Genomic DNA, 18,915 nt, shown 5'->3' with positions numbered 1-18,915 from the left:
AATATGTTGTTCCCCTTATATTTTTAGCCGAAAAATAGATTCTTTGTACAAAATGAAGATATAATATATATTTATAATGTCATTCTAAATTTTTTCAATATATAATTTTACCAATTATTCATGAATATAATAATTTGCAGGGTTACTCTCAGGGTTAATCTCACTAGAATAAGATGATTTATTATGGGTACTGTCCAGTCTAATAGTCTATATGCGTATTACTGACTGTACTGAACAGCTTGCTCTAGCTGCTTAAAAGTCGTATCGGTACTTTAATTGAACCAGAGTTATAAGACTACACAGAAGCCTAATCCGTTGTATCTACAGTGAGAACCAGGTAAACAGTAGGAAACAATTGTTAAAGTTTTGACTTTAAATAGTCTATATAGCAACATAAAACACGGTAATTGTGTAGTGTGCACAGATCCACTCAACACTTGATTTAATAACTCACTAGTAAACCTATTTTCTCAGTAGTAACATTAAATGTACTTCAGTATTTCTTTAATATCGTCTTCCTATTCCACAGTTTTCTGATGATCCCTGTATGTAACCCTGTGTGTACTGTGTGTACTATTATGTGTGAATAATTGATACCCTTTCTGGGATTTAATGATCCATGGTAGATATACAAGGAATGTACAGATTTATTAAAAACCAGAAAATGATAATTTTACATATACAGGCGTACTCAAAAGGGATGAGAATTAAATGACGACCGTGTAAACTCTGAAGTCTCATTCTTTGCGGGTAACTCTGTATATGACACTGTTGGGTTTTCTCCTATTGAAATTATTTGTAACTAAAAGGTACAACGAAAAAGCTGTTTTTTTACAGAAATCCAAAAAATATTTTAAATTTTTTGATTTTTGAAAACATTAAAGTTTCTGCATGCCTTTAAATTCAGTTTGAACATTTCCTTTGTAACCCTGGACATGAGCATTGGAAAGTTTTGGTTTCAAGCTTTAGGCTAAAAGGAATAATTGGAAAAATGCTGATGACAAAATTTCAAACGTTTGTTAGCGAACCATAGGAAATTTTTAAAATTCTATTTAAGCCAACATCCTGCTTTAATCGCAGCATAAGTAATTTTTTGGGGAATTCATAACATTTTTATGAAAGCCAAAAATTCCTTAAATATGTGAGAAAAAACGATGCTTATCACTAGTAAAAAACATAAAAATTCTGGTAGTATACAAACAGACTCGAATCGGCGGCCAGCGGGACAAAACTTATCCATCTCCATTTCACAATAGTTTTGTGACATTCGTTTCATCTTGATCATTCATCTCACGTCAAAGAAATCAAAGTCAACCTTGTCAATTAGATTCTATAGCTTATAAAAAATATATTCAAAAACATAATTTTGAGCAGAAAGTTCAAAACTTGCTTAAATCTTTGCAAATTCAATGACAAGGCATTATTTAATTTGAATATCAAATTCCTTAAGGTTTCATTGGAGGACAAATTGTACACAAATGCTACTTAGAGATATATCATTCAGAATCCTTGTTCTGTACACTGGTTTTCTGGTTCTGTACACCTTTTTACTGGTTCTATACACCGGTTTCCTGGTTCTGTACACCGGTTTCCTGGTTCTGTATACAGGTTTCCTGGTTCTGTACACCGGTTTTCTGGTTCTATGCACAGGTTTTCCTGGTTCTATGTACACCGGTTTACTAGTTCTGTACACCGGTTTACTGGTTCTGTACACCGGTTTCTCATGGTTCTGTACACCGGTTTCCTGGTTCTGTACACCGGTTTCTCATGGTTCTTTACACCGGTTTCTTGGTTCTGTACACCGGTTTTCTGGTTCTGTACACCGGTTTCCTGGTTCTACACACCAGTTTCCTGTTTCTGCACACCGGTTTCTCATGGTTCTGTACACTGGTTTCCTGGTTTTGTACACCGGTTTATCATGGTTCTGTAAACCGGTTTCCTGGTTCTGTACACTGGTTTCCCATGGTTCTGTACACTGGTTTCCTGGTTCTGTACACCGGTTTCCTGGTTCTGTACACCGGTTTCCTGTTTCTATACACCGGTTTCCTGGTTCTGTACACCGGTTTCCTGGTTCTGTACACCAGTTTCCTGGTTCTGTACACCGGTTTCCTGGTTCTATACTCCGGTTTCCTGGTTCTGTAAACCGGTTTCCTGGTTCTATACACCAGTTTCCTGTTTCTGTACACCGATTTCCTGGTTCTATACACCAGTTTCCTGGTTCTGTACACCGGTTTCCTGGTCCTGTACACCAGTTTCCTGGTTCTGTACACCGGTTTCCTGGTTCTGTACACCGGTTTCCTGGTTCTATACACCGGTTTCCTGGTTCTATACACCGGTTTCCTGGTTCTGTACACCGGTTTTTTTCTTTACTGAATCATTAAGTATTCCATAAATAATAAACTAGAGCTTGTGCGTCGCGTTAATAAAGAAATAATATTTGCAAAATTGCAATTAACTATCACCTGAATACTACCAGGGGAGTTATTCTAATTGAAAACACGGGAAATCATTATATAAAGATAGAGAGCAAGTTGATACTAAACCTAGATAATTGTTTATTATGATAGATATTATACATATATAGATAGATAGATAAAGATAGATATTATATACATATATATATATATACAGAGTGTCCCAAAAAAAATATTTCTAGGTATACTTTTTTTCTTGCTAGGTCGCATACTTTTTTATTACAAACACTTCTTTGGGTGAATATATAAAACCGAATTATCGATGTTTTCGCCAAAATTTTCTAAATTTTTGTTTATTTTGAATTTTAGGCATAAAAATATGAAATGCAATGAAAAAAAATTTAAGAAGTAAAAAAAAATTCGCGAAACCAAATTGTTTTGGAAAAATGTCGGGAAAATGTTATTTTTATCGTTTTCCGAAATTTCAAAAAAAAATAATAAATAATTGGATGAGATATAACAACACCTCAGTACAAAACACGAATTGTACACTGTAAACTTGCTCTGCAGCAGCCTACGAGCCAGCAAGGTATTTCAGATTTACCAGATTGTTTTCAACAATCTATTATTGCAAACACTCTTAGTTTATAACCTTATTATTGAGTATGTTGGAAACCAAATAACATGATACTATTCCTAAATAAAAACCACCGGGTTTAAGGAGGTTTAGGGGGATAAGGTCAAGCACACTGTGAGGTTAGAAACATAGATTAAAAACAATACAGATTTGTTTAAGATTTAGGGGTTTTAGTTCACCATAACCCAAAGGAGTTACGCGCATGCCGCGTTGAAATACAAACTGAGAGAGAGCCTATTCTAACTTCTTTGGGCTTCTGCCTCAGGGTTATTATGAATAAAAAAACCCTTAATCTTGAAAAGTCGACATCTAGCTATCTATCTGTATTGTTATTAATCTATGGTTAGAGATATGATAAGATGGGACCTAACACGGAAGATACACCAATAACATTGTATCAAATGTCCGCTAAATATGTACTATACCAAGCCCCTACGTGAAACTAATGTAATTTCCAAGACTGAAATCTTCTATGTTTTCAATCATAACTCCTCTTATTGGAGAGCTAGCTATTGTAAAAAACATAAAAAATATAAAGTATGTTGTTTTGATCTCAATACACAGATTTAACGCTTCCACTTTGGAGGTTTTTCCTGGCGGGCATAGTAGATATTGGAGATAACAACAGAGGGTTGTCAAATATACTTTCCTTTGTAAAAACTTGGTCTTTTGGTATTCAACGTTTACTCAATGATAACCCCTTGGGCTACTTTTGTTAAATATTTTGATTCGTTTTTTAAAGGTTTTAATAAACTTCAAATATTTAAAAAGTGTGTTCAGTTAAAGTTTAATTTTACCGAACGTTTAAATATTTAAGAAACGAACCATTCATTCCGATCTCTAAGGTCGCATTTAATGAATTGGAAAAAGTAGTTTATCTTGAATCGGCTAGTTCACTTGTCCCTACCTATCTCTACTACTTCTTTCCCATAGATAAATAAACAAACATAGATAGCTTATGTACGTAAAATCACCAAGAATTGTACAGTCCGCGAACTCAAACTTCTAGGGGTCAAAGTGTACTTCAATGATAAGCGGGGTGGTTTGGTGTTTTAATGGATTTCATAATAGAGTGTAAAATAACTCCGGGAATGGAACTATTTGAACAACAATATTTCACTGAGCAATATCATATTGACGAGAACTGAAGAAGGCTATGAGAAGGACTAAACTAACATAAATTTCTATCTACAGGTAACAGAACTCATGTACACCAAAAGTACTCAATGACATAAGAACAGCCAATGTTCACAACCGACCTAGTTAATCTAAATAATAGGAATATCTTTAAAAAATCTCTGTACATTTATATCTTTCAAGATGAAAATGTCGTCTTATGCGCAATCTGTCTTTATCTACATTCTTACCCCTTTAAAATTCAGAATTCAATATTTTAAAGGGCCTCACAAATAAATTGACTTACTGCTTATGATTTAAAAGTTTTATAAACTTAATAGAAACTCATATAAGTGAAACTTCACAAAGAGAAACTCAATATAACAAGCCAGATAGAATCGATTAAAGCACTAATTTTGCACGGACATTTATTTTACATTATTATTAAAATACAAACTGAGGATCAACCGAAGTTAATCCTGGAATCATAGATGGAATCAATCCTCCTCTCGGAGCTACTGGAGACGTTATCGACCGCTCTCTTCAGATCCTTCATCAAGACTGACCCTTTTCTCGGGGACAAAATGGACGTTCAGATTGCTTTCTCTTCCGACGAAAGCACCGTTATCCGTGTTCCCCCGATACGGATTCCCAGGATTTGAACCTTGCTGCCCTGGAAATTTCCTCTGGCCGTTGATACCAGCTCCAGTAGTAACGGGTTAAATACAATCAATATTATTTGTTTGTCCAGTTCTCAACTCATGATAAAACTTAGCTTGGGTTGAATGAACTGGCTATGGTTCTACATCCTTGGTGGGTTTACAGTTTGCTTCACCTAATTTAAGTTGTTTATCAATAATTTTGAAAACTATAAATTATTAATTTTTTATCTAATAAAAACTTGAGCTGTTAATCCTTGCTCTTCAGGCTGCCATTTTTCGTTATAAATCGTGGATTTTTTAATTTGCGCATTTTTAAATAAAATGTCAAAGTTTATACATAGACGCCCTGAGCTGAAAACTTTAGAATGATGGATATCAAGATTAATGCTTAAACTCCTGGTTTTACTAAACCTGAGATTATTTTAATACGCATTCGATATCCAAGAAGGAAGTATAAAATTCAACAAATCAGCGTATTATGTTAAGACGTACTCTTTAACTTTTGAAAACCCGGTTTTTTTCTGGTGTTAGTTGTGTCATATCAATAGAACTAAACATCAATTAATTAGATGTAAGTTTTGGATTAATGTTTGTTAAGACTAACGTTTAAAATGATGATTGTCCTAAAATGTGATAAAATATATTTTTTAATAAGTTCATATTAACAGGATTAAATCTATCTTTGCTTAAATGCTCCAATAGCCGGCTTGTGAAAAGCTGGATTCAATTCAATCGGATATTAGTTCAATCGATATAGCATTGTATCTGTAATTGTTATCAAACATAACTTTTATACAGTAGTAGGGATATCCAAAAAAGAGGATTAGGGAAAAAATCAAAAGTGTGTACATTGGATACTCAGATTAAGCAATCAGGATTAAGGATATATCATTCTAAAGTTTTCAGCTCTGAAAAAATTCAAAAAGCAAAAAAAAACTTTAATTTTAATTAGCAAAACATAAACAAAGCGAAGGGATCGATTTGATTTATAGATTTTTCTATGAAAACTAAATAAATCTCATCTAAACTTATATTTTTGCAGCGTTTGAAAATATTTTCAATTTCCAGGATACAAATTTATTTAGAAAATCAATTTGTGGAAGAAATATTGAGAAATAACATTAAAGTTTTTTTTCTCTGTAGATAAATAAAATTCAAGGAGAGAAGTTTTCCGAAACCAATTTATATAGATAAATAATAGATTACGTTTAAAATCATTTCAAACTACTTTATATACAATTTCTCAGAAAAAATGTACAAAACTTAATTTTCTAATCTCTATATCTTTGCAACCTGATGGTGCAGTGCAACCTTAGATTATTTTATCTGACAGAATTCAGAGTTTAAAATTTCAAAGGTTTATGGAATTGACAAAGAAATAGAAATAAAATATAAATATCTAAATTGTGTTAAACAGGGCCGGGCAAACCGAAATTGATTTATTTTGATTTTAGTTTAATCGTTTACGTTATTTTATAACACTGTTATTTTTGTTCTCAGTGTTATGAAGTTTTGAGATGGTTCGACCTTCGAGATTATAGGGAATATTTAAGTCCAAAAACTGTACAGCACGTCTTGCCAAAATAGTAGTTTTTTAGTTTTTTACAGGATAAAATCTTCATTTAGGCAGTCTGCCTGAGGACTCAGGCAGCTAGTATTAAAGCTCGGTTCTAGACCTAAAGGGAGGGATATGGGTATTTAGGAAAAGTCTGAAAAGGTCAACAGACTCAGACCATTGCTTTTTAAGTTATGTAAAAAAACTACTGGGGGTCCCAGCAGGATTAGGGTTAAAATAAAAAGTTGAAATAAAAGATGATGCTAAGCCTAGTTTTATTAATAAAAAGTAAACTGCCCTTTCCCTGATATTAGCACAACATGACAAGTTTGGCACGTAATGTAAAAGACTAATTGAGTATTGGTGAATACTGTAGGAATATACCTAATCATATATATATATATATATATATATATATATATATATATATATATATATATATATATATATATATATATTTATATATTTTATCATATATCGATATCTGGCCAAAGGTTTACAGTTTTTTTATATAGAGGAATGGTCGGCAAGGGGGGGGGGGCTTTAAAAAGTTTAAAAAATTGAATAAAGATTTGTTTTATCCTTTTATTCTAATTGTTCCTAATAAAATGAGATGGTTTAGATTTGACTACAATGCCTGTTTAGGTAGTTTAGGGTGTTATCCCCCTATCGCAGATCATACAAAGAACCAATTTTCTTATTATTCTCCCCTTTGTTGCTTGATTAAATATTTAAAGGGTACCCTTGTAAATATGGCATGCCGCTACAGGGTGTCCCACGAAACATGACAGTTGGTGAATAATTTCAAATGTCTTCTTATTTATTAATGTATTAAATATTAAAGATAAAAAGAAATATTTAACTCGTATATATTTTACTGTGAAATCAATTTTAACTTTAGTATCCAACAAATTATCAAATTATGGAAGAAGACATTTTAAACTATGCAACAACTGTCATGTTTTGTGGGACACCCTGTATCTAAATTAAGTGTCACTTGAAATTACGTCTTCAGACTCTTTAAGTCTAAACTGCAAACTGCTCTTTTTGGTTTCATAAGCATAAGTTCTTTTTCTTGGCAGGTGTAATATATAAGAACATGTTTTTCCTCATAGATATCATTCATTAATGAACAGAACTCAGCAGTAAAAAGTAAGTTTATTTAATTTGTCCTGAATACACATTATAATTAAACAACCCTTCTTAAAGAAAAAAACATGTATTAATTCCATTAGTTGACTTTGCAAGCTTGCAAACACATTTTTTATTACAGTGAGAACCAGTGGAATAGGAAGACGACATTAAACAATACTTTTGTGCGTTTGTGTAAAGCAAAGAGTGTTGCTAGTACCTTATTAAATTACTGATTAAGTTAATGGGTCTGTTTATACTTAACAATTGCCGTGTGTCTTATGTTCATTGGACTATTTATTGAGGCTATAAGTCCTTTTCCTATTTCAGATCTTATCTATGTGAGACATATAATTCTAATTTCCTATTCAATGTCACATCTTGAGTCTATAAGTCCTTTTCCTATTCAGATCTTATTTATGTGACACATATCAATCTTATGTTCATTGGACTATTTATTGAGTCTATAAGTCCTTTCCTATTTCAGATCTTATTTATGTGAGACATATCATTATAATTTCCTATTCAATGTCACATCTTGAGTCTATAAGTTCTTTTCCTATTTAGATCTTATCTATGTGGACTTATCATTATAATTCCCTATTCAATGTCACATCATGATTCTAAAAGTCGTCTTCTTCTTCCTTAGAATACTATGGAGTTCTGTTTTTCTTACATCTGGAACAAGAAGAAAAGAAATTGTAATATATTTGTTGAGATTGTGACAGGTGGGTAGATTATCAAGGCAAGGGGGGGGGGGCTGCAGTATCAGATACTTAAGGATGTTAAAGTTTAAAACATTTCTTAAAAACAATAGTATATATATGAATGCGTTCTCAAATATCTTGGCAGTTAACATCTTTTAGTTAAAAGATAAATTAATTATAAACATAATTTAAAACAAATGTATTTGTTCACCGAACAATTTTTTTTGCAATATTTAATATTCGAATCGAGATATATCCTTCTAAAACACTCATCTCTTTCAAAAGATAATACATTGTGCATTTAAGCACCATAAAGCAGTTGTTGTTAGCTTTGGTCTTGAAGAAGTAATTGGCGGAATTATCGTAAAATTGTTGCTTGAGAGCTTGAGACCTCTAAATCACAGTGACTTATAGAGATCTGAATTACATATTACTGTTCTTCCTCTAAGAATTTATTCTAACTATTGGCTTTATTCTGCAGAGAAAACGAAAGAAAAAGTAAGAATTTAACAATCTCGAAGATGAAAAGAACGACGATGTTTTTCATACTATTCATCAGTGAAAGGTTTAAATGGTTCCGTTTAAATTGGCCACTTTATAAATGGAAATATTTCCTTCTGTCACTGTATGTATACAAATATAATTGTATCTATTGTCTGTCCTGGTGTATGTTTGTGAACGTCAAAACGGCTGAATTGATAAAGACAAAATTGTGTGTGGGACTTTCTGGTTGATCAGAGTTTAAAAAAGTTCGTCTCCAAAATATTTTAATTTTCGTGAATTTTTGAAAATCCACGAAAAAAATATCATTAAATCTGCAAACTTTTTGTTTTTGTTTTATATTGTACAAAGAGAAGAGGCTTTTACAGATAAAGCTACATTAATTAAAGGGAGTGTTCGCAAAAAATTTAAGGGGGTTTAGGCTTACTGCGATAAAAAAGCGCTTTAGATCGCTACTAATCTTACTTCTATCTGTTGCGTCTCTAAGGAGAAAATTCTTAAAGACGTCTCATACCGGATAACTTAGCGGCCATACATATTGAGAAAATTGCAACATACGACTTAGACCAAAAAAAATCAATTTAATTTTTAAACAAATCATTCAGATATTACAACCTGTAGTCGTCGATTATCTTTCGCCACATTTGTATAGAGTTTATATTTTATAATTTTTTTTAATAAATTTGTTTGTTTCTCTTGTCGCTTGCGCAACTATCTAAGAATGCCGCACACCACTCACAATTTTCGAAATCCGTTGAAAACTTTTCTAAAAGAAAAAAATATTATAAAATATAAACTATATACAAATGTGGGGAAAGATAATCGATGACTATAGGTTGTAATATCTAAATGATTTGTTTGAAATTAAATTGATTTTTTTACGGTCTAAGTCTTATGTTGTAATTTTCTCAATTTGTATGGCCGCTAAGTTATTCGGTATGAGACGTCTGTAAGAATTTTCTCCTTATAGACGCAACAGATAGAAGTAAGATTAGTAGCGATCAAAAGCGCTTTTTTATCGCATTAAGCCTATACCCCCTTTCATATTTCGCAAACTCTCCCTTTAAGAGTTAAGAGATGGGCGCAAAACGCATTAAAACCCTAGTTAATTAAATTTTGCCTCTCAACGTGAAAAGAATTTTCAGTCCTTGTTCATAACATTAATCTATATTAAGTCTAATTAAATTTAATTCTTTTGTTGGAAGAACAATGTACATTCAGTTAGTCTTTATAATAATAAGTCATTTCACAAAAGTCTTAATTAGGTTAATTATAGGTTAGGTAATATACATTAAAGTTTCAGTAAATTGATTATAAAAAAATACTGTCAAACTTTTAGAATCTTAGAAAAAATCACCGGCAAAAGAAGTTAATAGAAGTTAATAATTTTTATTAGTTTAAAAAACTTAAAAAATGATTTGATTAAAGAAGAGTTTACAACAAAATAAACCATTCAATTAGTTTATAGTTAACTAGGTATAAATAAATGTTTCCTATCAAAGCTTTTAATATTGAAGTGCCAGTGAGAGGAACAAAAAGGTTTTAAATTTATAGTAAAAATAAGATGCATTAGCTTTTATTTTACTTTAGTGAAAAATCTAAACTAAACAGTAAACACTGCAGTTGGCTAAATCTTAAAATGTGTATATTTTTTGAGGAATCATTACAATATAAACAAATTGAACACGATTGAGCAAAAAATTGTGTGTCTTTGGGATCTTATAATTTCTCTACTTTCGATTTTAAACAAACATAGTGTTTGATTGCATATTCTTTTTTATCAACATATCAAAATTAGTTATAAACTCCACGTCAAAAATGAAAGTCACGTTAAACTTTTCAAGTTTTCAATCAAAACTTCTCCTTCTTTCTATTCCTTATGCATTTTTTTATATTACTTTTTTCCAATCTATAGAGCCTTTTTTATATTTTCTAAAACAAGGCTTTTAGGGCGCTCCGCACCTTTCTTCTATTAAACTTTTAAGTATGGCTTTATCAGTTAGCATCTTCTCTTTATCTATAAATAAATTTGGCTTGTCTGGGTGTTTGGGTGTCTGTCTGTTTGGTTGTATCCAATAAACGTCTAAACGGCTGAACCGATCGGGCCCAAATTTTTTGTGGGACATCACGTGACCATAGGGAAGGTTTATGAATGATAAAAATTTTAAAAAATGTGTTTTAAAGGTTTTTAATTTTGTAAAAAAATTTAAATTCTTGAAAATCCGCGAATTTTTTTTTAAAAATCCGCGAAATTTTTTTCTTCATTGTTTTAAAATGTAAACAAAAAGAACATGTTCACAAATTTAATAGAAGATTGGCGCGAAGCGCCCCTAAAAGCCTAGTACAGTATAAAACAAAAACAAAAAAGTTTGCGGCTTTTTTTAATATTTCTTCGCGCATTTTTAAAATTTTACAAAAAAAAATGTTTAACACAAATTTTTTAAATGTTCATAATTCATAAACCTTCCCTGGGTCACAGGAGGGATCCCGCACAAAATTTGGGCCTGATCGGTTCAGCCGTTTTTACGTCTATTCAATACAAACAGACAGACAGACAGACAAGCAAAGTATATATATATATAGTTAAGGGTTAGAAGGTTCTGATGCGTAAATGTTCTATAAAAACAAGTAGAGATCAAAACGTGAATCGTTATTTCTAAATAAAAAGAGAAAAGGGTGAAAAATCTCAACAACACAAATAATTTATTTGTTATCCATCATTTGATAAAACTATCAATTAAAACAGACTAAGGTTGCTGTTTTTTTTTTGGGGGGGGGGGGGATTTACAATGCATTGATTTCTTATTGATCAGCTTTGTTTGAAATAGTTATAATTAAAAAATTTCTATCTATTAAAATACCAAAAATAAGTTACTTTTTGTGAAAATAGTATCAAATATTATTAATTGATTGACCCTAAATTTGTTTGCTATCCCTTCCTCAACTAAGTATTTGTAGTTTATTAGATTAATATTATTATTATTAGATTATTAGTTGTTATACATCAGTAGGTTTATGTAAAAGGATTAATTATATATGTATAATATATCTATATTATCAGTGTTTCGTCCTATTAGGACTCATCAGTATGGTTGAATTTTTTTATCAGTTTTTGATTTTTGCAGTTGACGGGGCTTAAACAATAAATCCGTAGATTATGGATCAAACACGCTTACCACTGTTCCATCAAACCCTGATGATTGGGTAATGGAATAGGTACCAAAATAAGCTGAGGGCCTTTCTATATATATTTACATATTATCCATGTATAGAAAAAGTAGTATTCTCTGTTTGGGTGTTCGATAATAGCTCGAAACTTCTAAACTGAGTGGGTTAATTTTTATGGGGATAACTCCAGGTAAGGCTGGGTTCCAAGCTATACAATATAACAATATACATACAATTAATAATGCATAGAAATATATTTAATTTTACAATAAACTTAATAAAAAAAATTTGAAACTTTTATAATTTTCAAAAGAGATGTAGTCAAGATAGAAATTTAAATAATACGCAATGAGTGTAATATATGAAAACTATAGAATTTGCGAGGTCGTGTCAGTCAAGTAGATTCTAATACAATAGATGGCAACATAGAATTTGTACACTCTCAGTACAGCTGTATTCTTACGTCACAAGTGTCAACAGTTTTATGTGTCCGACTGAATTACTTATAATTGTGATAATAAAGAGCTTATCTTACAGTGAAATAAGTTTAATTTTGTGTTCTTTATTTTCTGTTTTTACACTTTTTTATCTAATCTTGGAAAACATGTCAACTAATGGGAGAAAATGTTGTCTTTCTTGTTATATTTGACACTTGTGACGTCATGTATAATTGGTCCATATCTCAGTTGACACCTATTGTACTTGATAATCTATTTGATGTCGGTTTACCCTTTTCTTTATATCTTCTAGGGGTTGATTTTGATCATATTTAACAAAAAATCCCAACTCAGAATTTTTTTAATTTTCAGAACATTAAAGTAAAATTATTTTTTTTCTTTTCTGTTGAAAAGAAAAGTTTGATTTCTGTAATTTATTTGTATTTATATAGAAGAACTTTTCTTCTTTTTATCTTTTTGTGATAACACGTGCTTGTTTATCTTTTTGTTCCTAACACGTGATCTTTATCTTGATGTACCTAACACGTGATTTTTTTTATCTTTTTGTGCCTCACATGTCTTTTTTTAGCTATTTGTGCGAAAATCGTGTGCTTTATCTTTTAGTCCCTGACAAGCGTTCTTTATCTTGTTGTGCCAAACACGTGTTATTTTTTCTACTTGTTTCCTATTTATGAGTATATATCTTATGTTTTAGATCCACGATTATAATAACATTATAAAAAAGTATGTAAAAATAATAGAATAATGATGATGAAAATAAAAATGTTTATTATTTTAGAGAAAATGCTGATTGTGTACAATAGGAGTGTAAACTTGACTAGTCCTCTATATACCAGCAAACAATTGTTTACTTAATAAACATCCACATACTAAGCAGGTATATTCTTTATAAGATATTTATCTACAAAAAATATCTACATATAGATATATATATTTCAGTTTTTAAACTTTACATTTTATTAAAAAAGAATTATACTAAACATAATTGTTACACGCCTCATGACGATCCTCAGTAGTCAAAATTCTTTGAACAACTATTTATTTATATTTATATATATAAAGTTGTAATCTCTGTTTGTCTGTTTGTTTGTCCGATCATAACTCGGGAACCACTGGATCGATTTGCCTCAAATATTTTTATTGGAGAACGCGGTAGAGCCACAGGAATGTTTTTAGTCAAGTTAAAAATTTGAACTTCAAAGTTGAGTTGGTTGACATATTGGGAAAACTCTGGACATTGCTAGAACTCCTTTATGGAAACCCTGTTTGAACTTTTATATTAATGATTTGGCGAATTCACTTTAAGAAAACGACCAAATAAAAATGATTGATCTGAAAGTATTAGTATTTTGCAAGTGACCTAAATATTCCTTTATGGAGTCGTTTCGCACGGGAGTCTATATAAAGCAAGGTTATAATACAAGGAAGGTTAATTGCAGTTGCGTATACTTTGCGTACATATTAAAACCAGTTCTCTCGGAATTTGTGAACAAGAATAGATGCATCAGTGTTCGTTTAGTATCCGAGGAGGTTAAAAGCATTAAATTTTGATAATTTTGCTAATTCACATAATAGTTTCCTATGAACAAAATATTTCATTGAGTTTTTATGTGAAAGATGGATTCCATGTGACAGGCTCCGACATCCGTCTTGTGTTTACACTACCGCCAAGAGACAGTACACTGCAGTACAAAAGATGTGACACCTCTAAAATAACTTTCCTTGCATTATAACCTTGGTATAAAGTATGTTAATGTGTTTATGTCGCATTGAAAACAAGCAATTAAATTGTTTTTAAGCTTTTATGCTTTAAATACATAATGATAAATATCCTGTTTATAAAACAGCTTTTTACCTTTATAAACTTGTAATTAATGATATGCTATCAAGTCTAGTTCGCCTGGATAGTATCGGGAATATTATTGTATTTACATCATGTGTACATTTTCTAAAATTATACTTTTTGATAATTTTTTTAGCGCAAGAAGTTTTAAATTTCCAATCTATGTATAAATTTAGCTTGTCTGTCTGTCTGTTTGTGTGTATCCAATAAACGTCGAAATGGCTGAACCGATCGGGCCCAAATTTTGTGTGGGACCTCACGTGGGACCTAGGGAAGGTTTATGAATGATCAAAATGTTAAATATTTGTCTAAAAGGCTAGTTATTAAAGATTGTAAGAGTAAGAGTAACGTGAGTCGGACTCTAATAAAAACGCATAGATAACTTCCAGTATATATATATATTTCTTATAACTTATTACTAGAGGGTTCAGAATAATCGTTATTGTCGAAATCACATGTGTAGATGTTTTTGTACTAATGCCCCGTATCCGTTCTATCTCATTCTGTTGAATCTTGTGGAACTTGTTTAAGGCGGACAGGAGTCGTCTTCCACAAACCTCCCTTTAAAGATGACAATGCTCGATTCACAACGGTACCCCATGGCAACCTTGATCTAATCAATGATTAGGAAGATATATCTCTAAAATGTTTAATTTGGATAATTCATGTATGTTTTCCTGTAGGGGAGAGCCCATAGTGGAAAATAATCAGTTTTTAAAACTATAAACATTGATATATGATTAATGCTATGAACCAGGCATTGTCATCTTTGAAAAGCATGCTCACTTGAAATTACGCATTACCGAACGCCAACTTTATTAAATAGATTAAAATCGAAAAAAAACAGCAAAAACTAAAATATCTGTTTTTTGAAAATTAAGATTAAAACCTTCACTCCTGTATGTCCACTAGCGCCTGATCCAATCAGGGTTCAGCTATGTGTTTGGTGTCTATTCTGAACCATTAGATATAATATGGCGGTTACATCTATCTTTCTATCTATCTCATTATCCAATTAGAGTTATGAATCCTTGAATCGGCGTTATCAGTAAATGGAAATATTTACTTCTACTGAAATTATTGTGTATAATGTACTCCCACCCCTCACAAAATTCAAAAAAGCCATTACAATGAATAATGATAAATACCCAAATTGCTATCTGGTTAAAGCCGAACTAAATCATTTATAAAAGTGATATAGTTTGTTTTGTTAATAACTAGTATGATTTAATATTACTGAAGAAAAATATATGATTTGATTACACGCACCTCTGCTCCTTGAGTAAAAGTAAATTGAACCTAAATCAAGCATAAAGTCTGACCGCCACTATAGTTTCAAGTAGAAGTAAATATTTCCATTTAGTGTATAGCGCCGATATAAGGTTAATCGGATTATTGAATGATTCTAAAGACGATTTTTAGATAGAAAGATAGATGTTACCGCCATACTATTTCTATTGGTTCAGAATAGACAACAAACACATGACTGAACCCTGATTGGATCAGGCGCTAATGGACTCGGCATACAGAAGTGATTAAGCAAGTGAATTATCCTCCCCCCTATCTGTTGTCTATTTAAAAATGGTGCTGTATTTGTTTATCAGATAGATACACAATACTATATAGATACATGCATATTGCTAATTTTATGCTGAGTTAGCACATTGGACAAAACCATTAGTCACAGAGTATACAAATATATAGAGACATTCCGTATTGAATATATACCTTAATATTCTCGTAACAGACAGGTCTGGATCCACTTTAGTTTCAGTAGAAGTAAATATTTCTATTTACTGTTTAGCGCCGAATTTAAGATTCATCTCTAATTAGATAATGAGATACACAGAAAGAATGAAGTTACCGCCATGCAATTTCTATGACTGAACCCTGATTGGAACAGGCGCTAATGGACTCGACATACAAGAGTGTGGAGCTTTAGTAATTGTAATTTTGCGGTACAGTCCAAGCTTTGTATGTTAAACTGTACAACTTTATCTTGTCGCCTAAAAGTGGGTCCGGTACTTCAAATAAACCAGAGCTTTAAGTTATATATATATACAAATGCTTTTATTCGTACTCTCTGTACCTTTCATTCCCCCCTTGCATTTCTCAATAACAAACATAGAAAGGGGGGACACTGACATATAGTTAATATTAAGCACCAACAGTCGTAATAATCAGTTCAACCCACTTCAAAATTGTGTTAGACTATTCTTCAAGGACAACATCTCAATATTTTATTTGCTAAATAGTTGATTTTTTTGGGGGAAGGGGGGGGTTATGGAGGGGTGTAGAAAATGGCCTTAAAAACAAATTTTAAATTTTAAAAAAATTAAGAATTTAATTAAGGTCTGAAAAGTACTTGATAAGTTTTGGAGAAAACTTACAGTAGGCATTAACCCACCAGGAGATGTATTTTATTAATTTTCCGACTCGAATCCTATCTTCTCAAAAGTATTTGCAGCTAGGGAATATCATCGTTTTTGTTAACAAAATATTTCCTAACAAACGAAATTTTCGTGACCGATAGTGTAGCTCTAAAAAAACGATTGGGATCGTTCAGAGAAATAAAAAAAAACGTGGATGATTGTTTGCAATTTTTTTGATTTTATTGAACGAAAAATTTCTCTAGACAAATTTTCATTTAAAAACAAACGAAATTTTACATAACTATTGAAATGTATGAACGAAATGAGTTGTTAACGATGAATAATGAACGAAATTATTTTTAAAAGCCAAACACCCCCATCTCTAGTTGCAGACAACAACTTATCCGACCCGAACATGGTGTGTCATGTCGTTGTGCATTGAAGGTTTAGCTGAGTGAATTTCCATATTGTTTTTGGAAATTCAGAAAAGAAAATATAAAGATAGAAAATGTTAGGAATGTGGACTTTTATCACAATAGCGAGCGAGGGGAGAGGGGAGAATCCCTGTGAAAAGGGTTAAAAGTTTTTGGGACCAAAAGCCTAGAAAGGGGGAGAGGATAAACGCCAAGTATCCCCCCCCCACCCCCTCCGCCTTTTCATAATTCACAAAAATGTTAAAAATTGTGAATCTAAGAAAACTATTTTCTTCTGAAGATTAGAACAGAAAAACTTCCATTAATTGGAAAAGTTTTGAAAAAGAATACTTTTTACACGTAATATAATTTATTTGTGAGTACAATTAGATTTTTATAAACAAATAATAAGTTTATACATTTAGGTCTTGAGATTTTCATAAAATCTAACGTTTTGTTAGATTTTTGAAGACTGATTGATATATCGATCAATTTGTTCGAAAAGTTAAGGTTCACTATATGTCAGTTTATTGTCTGTACTGTAAAATTAGAGCCCGAAATTTAAAAGAGTTAAACGAAACTCTCGAGTTTCCTTTTTGGGGTGTTAACATTTGTGTAGATTTTAATTTAAGAGGTTCTAAAACTGGAAAATATGAAGAAACTAAATAAAATAATATTTCATAACAAAAATAAATATTGATATCCACAAAACTGCCTTACCCCTATTCAAAACTAGTTTCCATAATGATACCCTGTCTTAAGTTTTGGGCTCTGGTTTATTTCAAGTACCGCGCTGCCGGTCCGAATTGCAACCAGCCAGAGTAAGCAGTACATAGTCATACACATATAGACTATATATAAGGCAAAGACTTTGCTAATTAGCAAAGTCTTTGATATAAGGCAATATTAGACAGTCTGCCGCTTTAGTAATTATAAATTGGGGTTACTGTCCAATCTAGGACCACCTTGGATATCCAAATGTGCTCAAAGAAATCAGAATTGTCATTTTTACGCCCAAGATAAAATATTTGCGCTGGATAGGATACTAAGTCGAGAATTCTATGGAAAGAAATTGAATCTTTGCCACAAAATCAGATTTTCCGATCCTTTATCCTTGCAATCAGGTTTTCCAGCGAACAAAAACTTCGTTTTTCGTAAACTTTTACGCAAAAATGTATTAAGCGAAAAAATGCGAAATTTAGCGAAAATCGTTTTTGTGAAATTTTGTGTGCAAAAAAACATTAGCTCAGAATTAGAAGTTTAACTATATCACAACTGATAATTTCTCTTCCTTATTTTAACCGCAACATTATTGCGTTTTTTCGCAAAACAGATTTAAGCAAAATTTGAAAGTTTGAAATAAGAAAGGTTTACACTATCAGGTTACAAAGATATAGGGATTAGAATTTGAGATTGTAGCAAAGAGTCAATTCCTTCTCTTAATGGCTTAACCTTAGTCGCAAAATTTATTTTGGAGGTTATTCACGGGGATAAAAAAGTTAAAGATTCCAGAGTCCGAATTTAATAAATTTGAGCCGCGTCTCAAATCTGCAAAAAACGGTTTCAATGGAGCGCCGGCTTAAATCTTAAAACATTGAATACAATTTTAAGCGGAACCAACGATATTTAAGCCGCGGCTCGAATTCTTTAAATTCGCCCTGATTTCTTGTTCAGCTGCTAATATAATCAAGATAAAATGCTCTTTTAATAAACTGAAAGAGATAAAATTTTCAGGTGTAATGCAACTTCTTTAAAAAATAAGAATTTAAAAAAAGACAGTTTTTAATAAAAAGTTTCCAGTTTCCAGTTTTATCGAATTCTTTGTCTTTTTATCATCAAATATCGTTATTTTTAAAAAAGAAGTTTAAAAATAGTTTTATATTAAAAAATACTTATCCATATCCTGGTGGTTGGGGGCCGGGGGGAGGAACTGGAACT

General features: G+C 31.5%; 2 protein-coding genes across 3 annotated transcripts in view; one reads left to right on the top strand and one right to left on the bottom strand.

Moving 5' to 3' along the window:
• Positions 1-1,765: 1,765 nt before the first annotated feature.
• Positions 1,766-4,723, bottom strand: LOC111711233 (uncharacterized). The gene is made up of 2 exons (XM_023485527.1): positions 4,636-4,723; positions 1,766-2,346 (listed from the first exon to the last, which is right to left on the bottom strand). Exons 1-2 carry the CDS (start codon positions 4,721-4,723, stop codon positions 1,766-1,768), a joined length of 669 nt encoding a protein of 222 aa, XP_023341295.1.
• An 8,408-nt stretch (positions 4,724-13,131) lies between these two features.
• LOC111711234 (glycine receptor subunit alpha-4) overlaps positions 13,132-18,915 on the top strand; it is a 45,962-nt gene continuing 40,178 nt past the window's right edge. For both annotated transcript variants that reach the window (XM_023485529.1, XM_023485528.1), the window contains exon 1: positions 13,132-13,226. The gene's annotated coding sequence lies outside the window, so the exon portion shown is untranslated. The remainder of the gene's footprint in view (positions 13,227-18,915) is intronic.

The sequence above is a fragment of the Eurytemora carolleeae genome, unplaced genomic scaffold, assembly GCF_000591075.1.
Source record: "Eurytemora carolleeae unplaced genomic scaffold, Eaff_2.0 scaffold1140, whole genome shotgun sequence".
In the NCBI taxonomy this organism is placed as follows: Eukaryota; Metazoa; Arthropoda; class Copepoda; order Calanoida; family Temoridae; genus Eurytemora; species Eurytemora carolleeae.
The sequence above is the reverse complement of the archived record's forward strand: the minus strand, read 5'-3'. Positions and strand labels throughout refer to the sequence as shown.

Bases quoted from the DNA above. Each gene is read 5' to 3' on its own strand.
- LOC111711233 (XM_023485527.1), bottom strand. From the start codon at position 4,723: ATGAAGGATCTGAAGAGAGCGGTCGATAACGTCTCCAGTAGCTCCGAG. The intron at 2,347-4,635 runs GTTGATCCTCAG...ACCGGTGTACAG, and splicing joins TGATTCCAGGATTAACTTCG to AACCAGGAAACCGGTGTATA.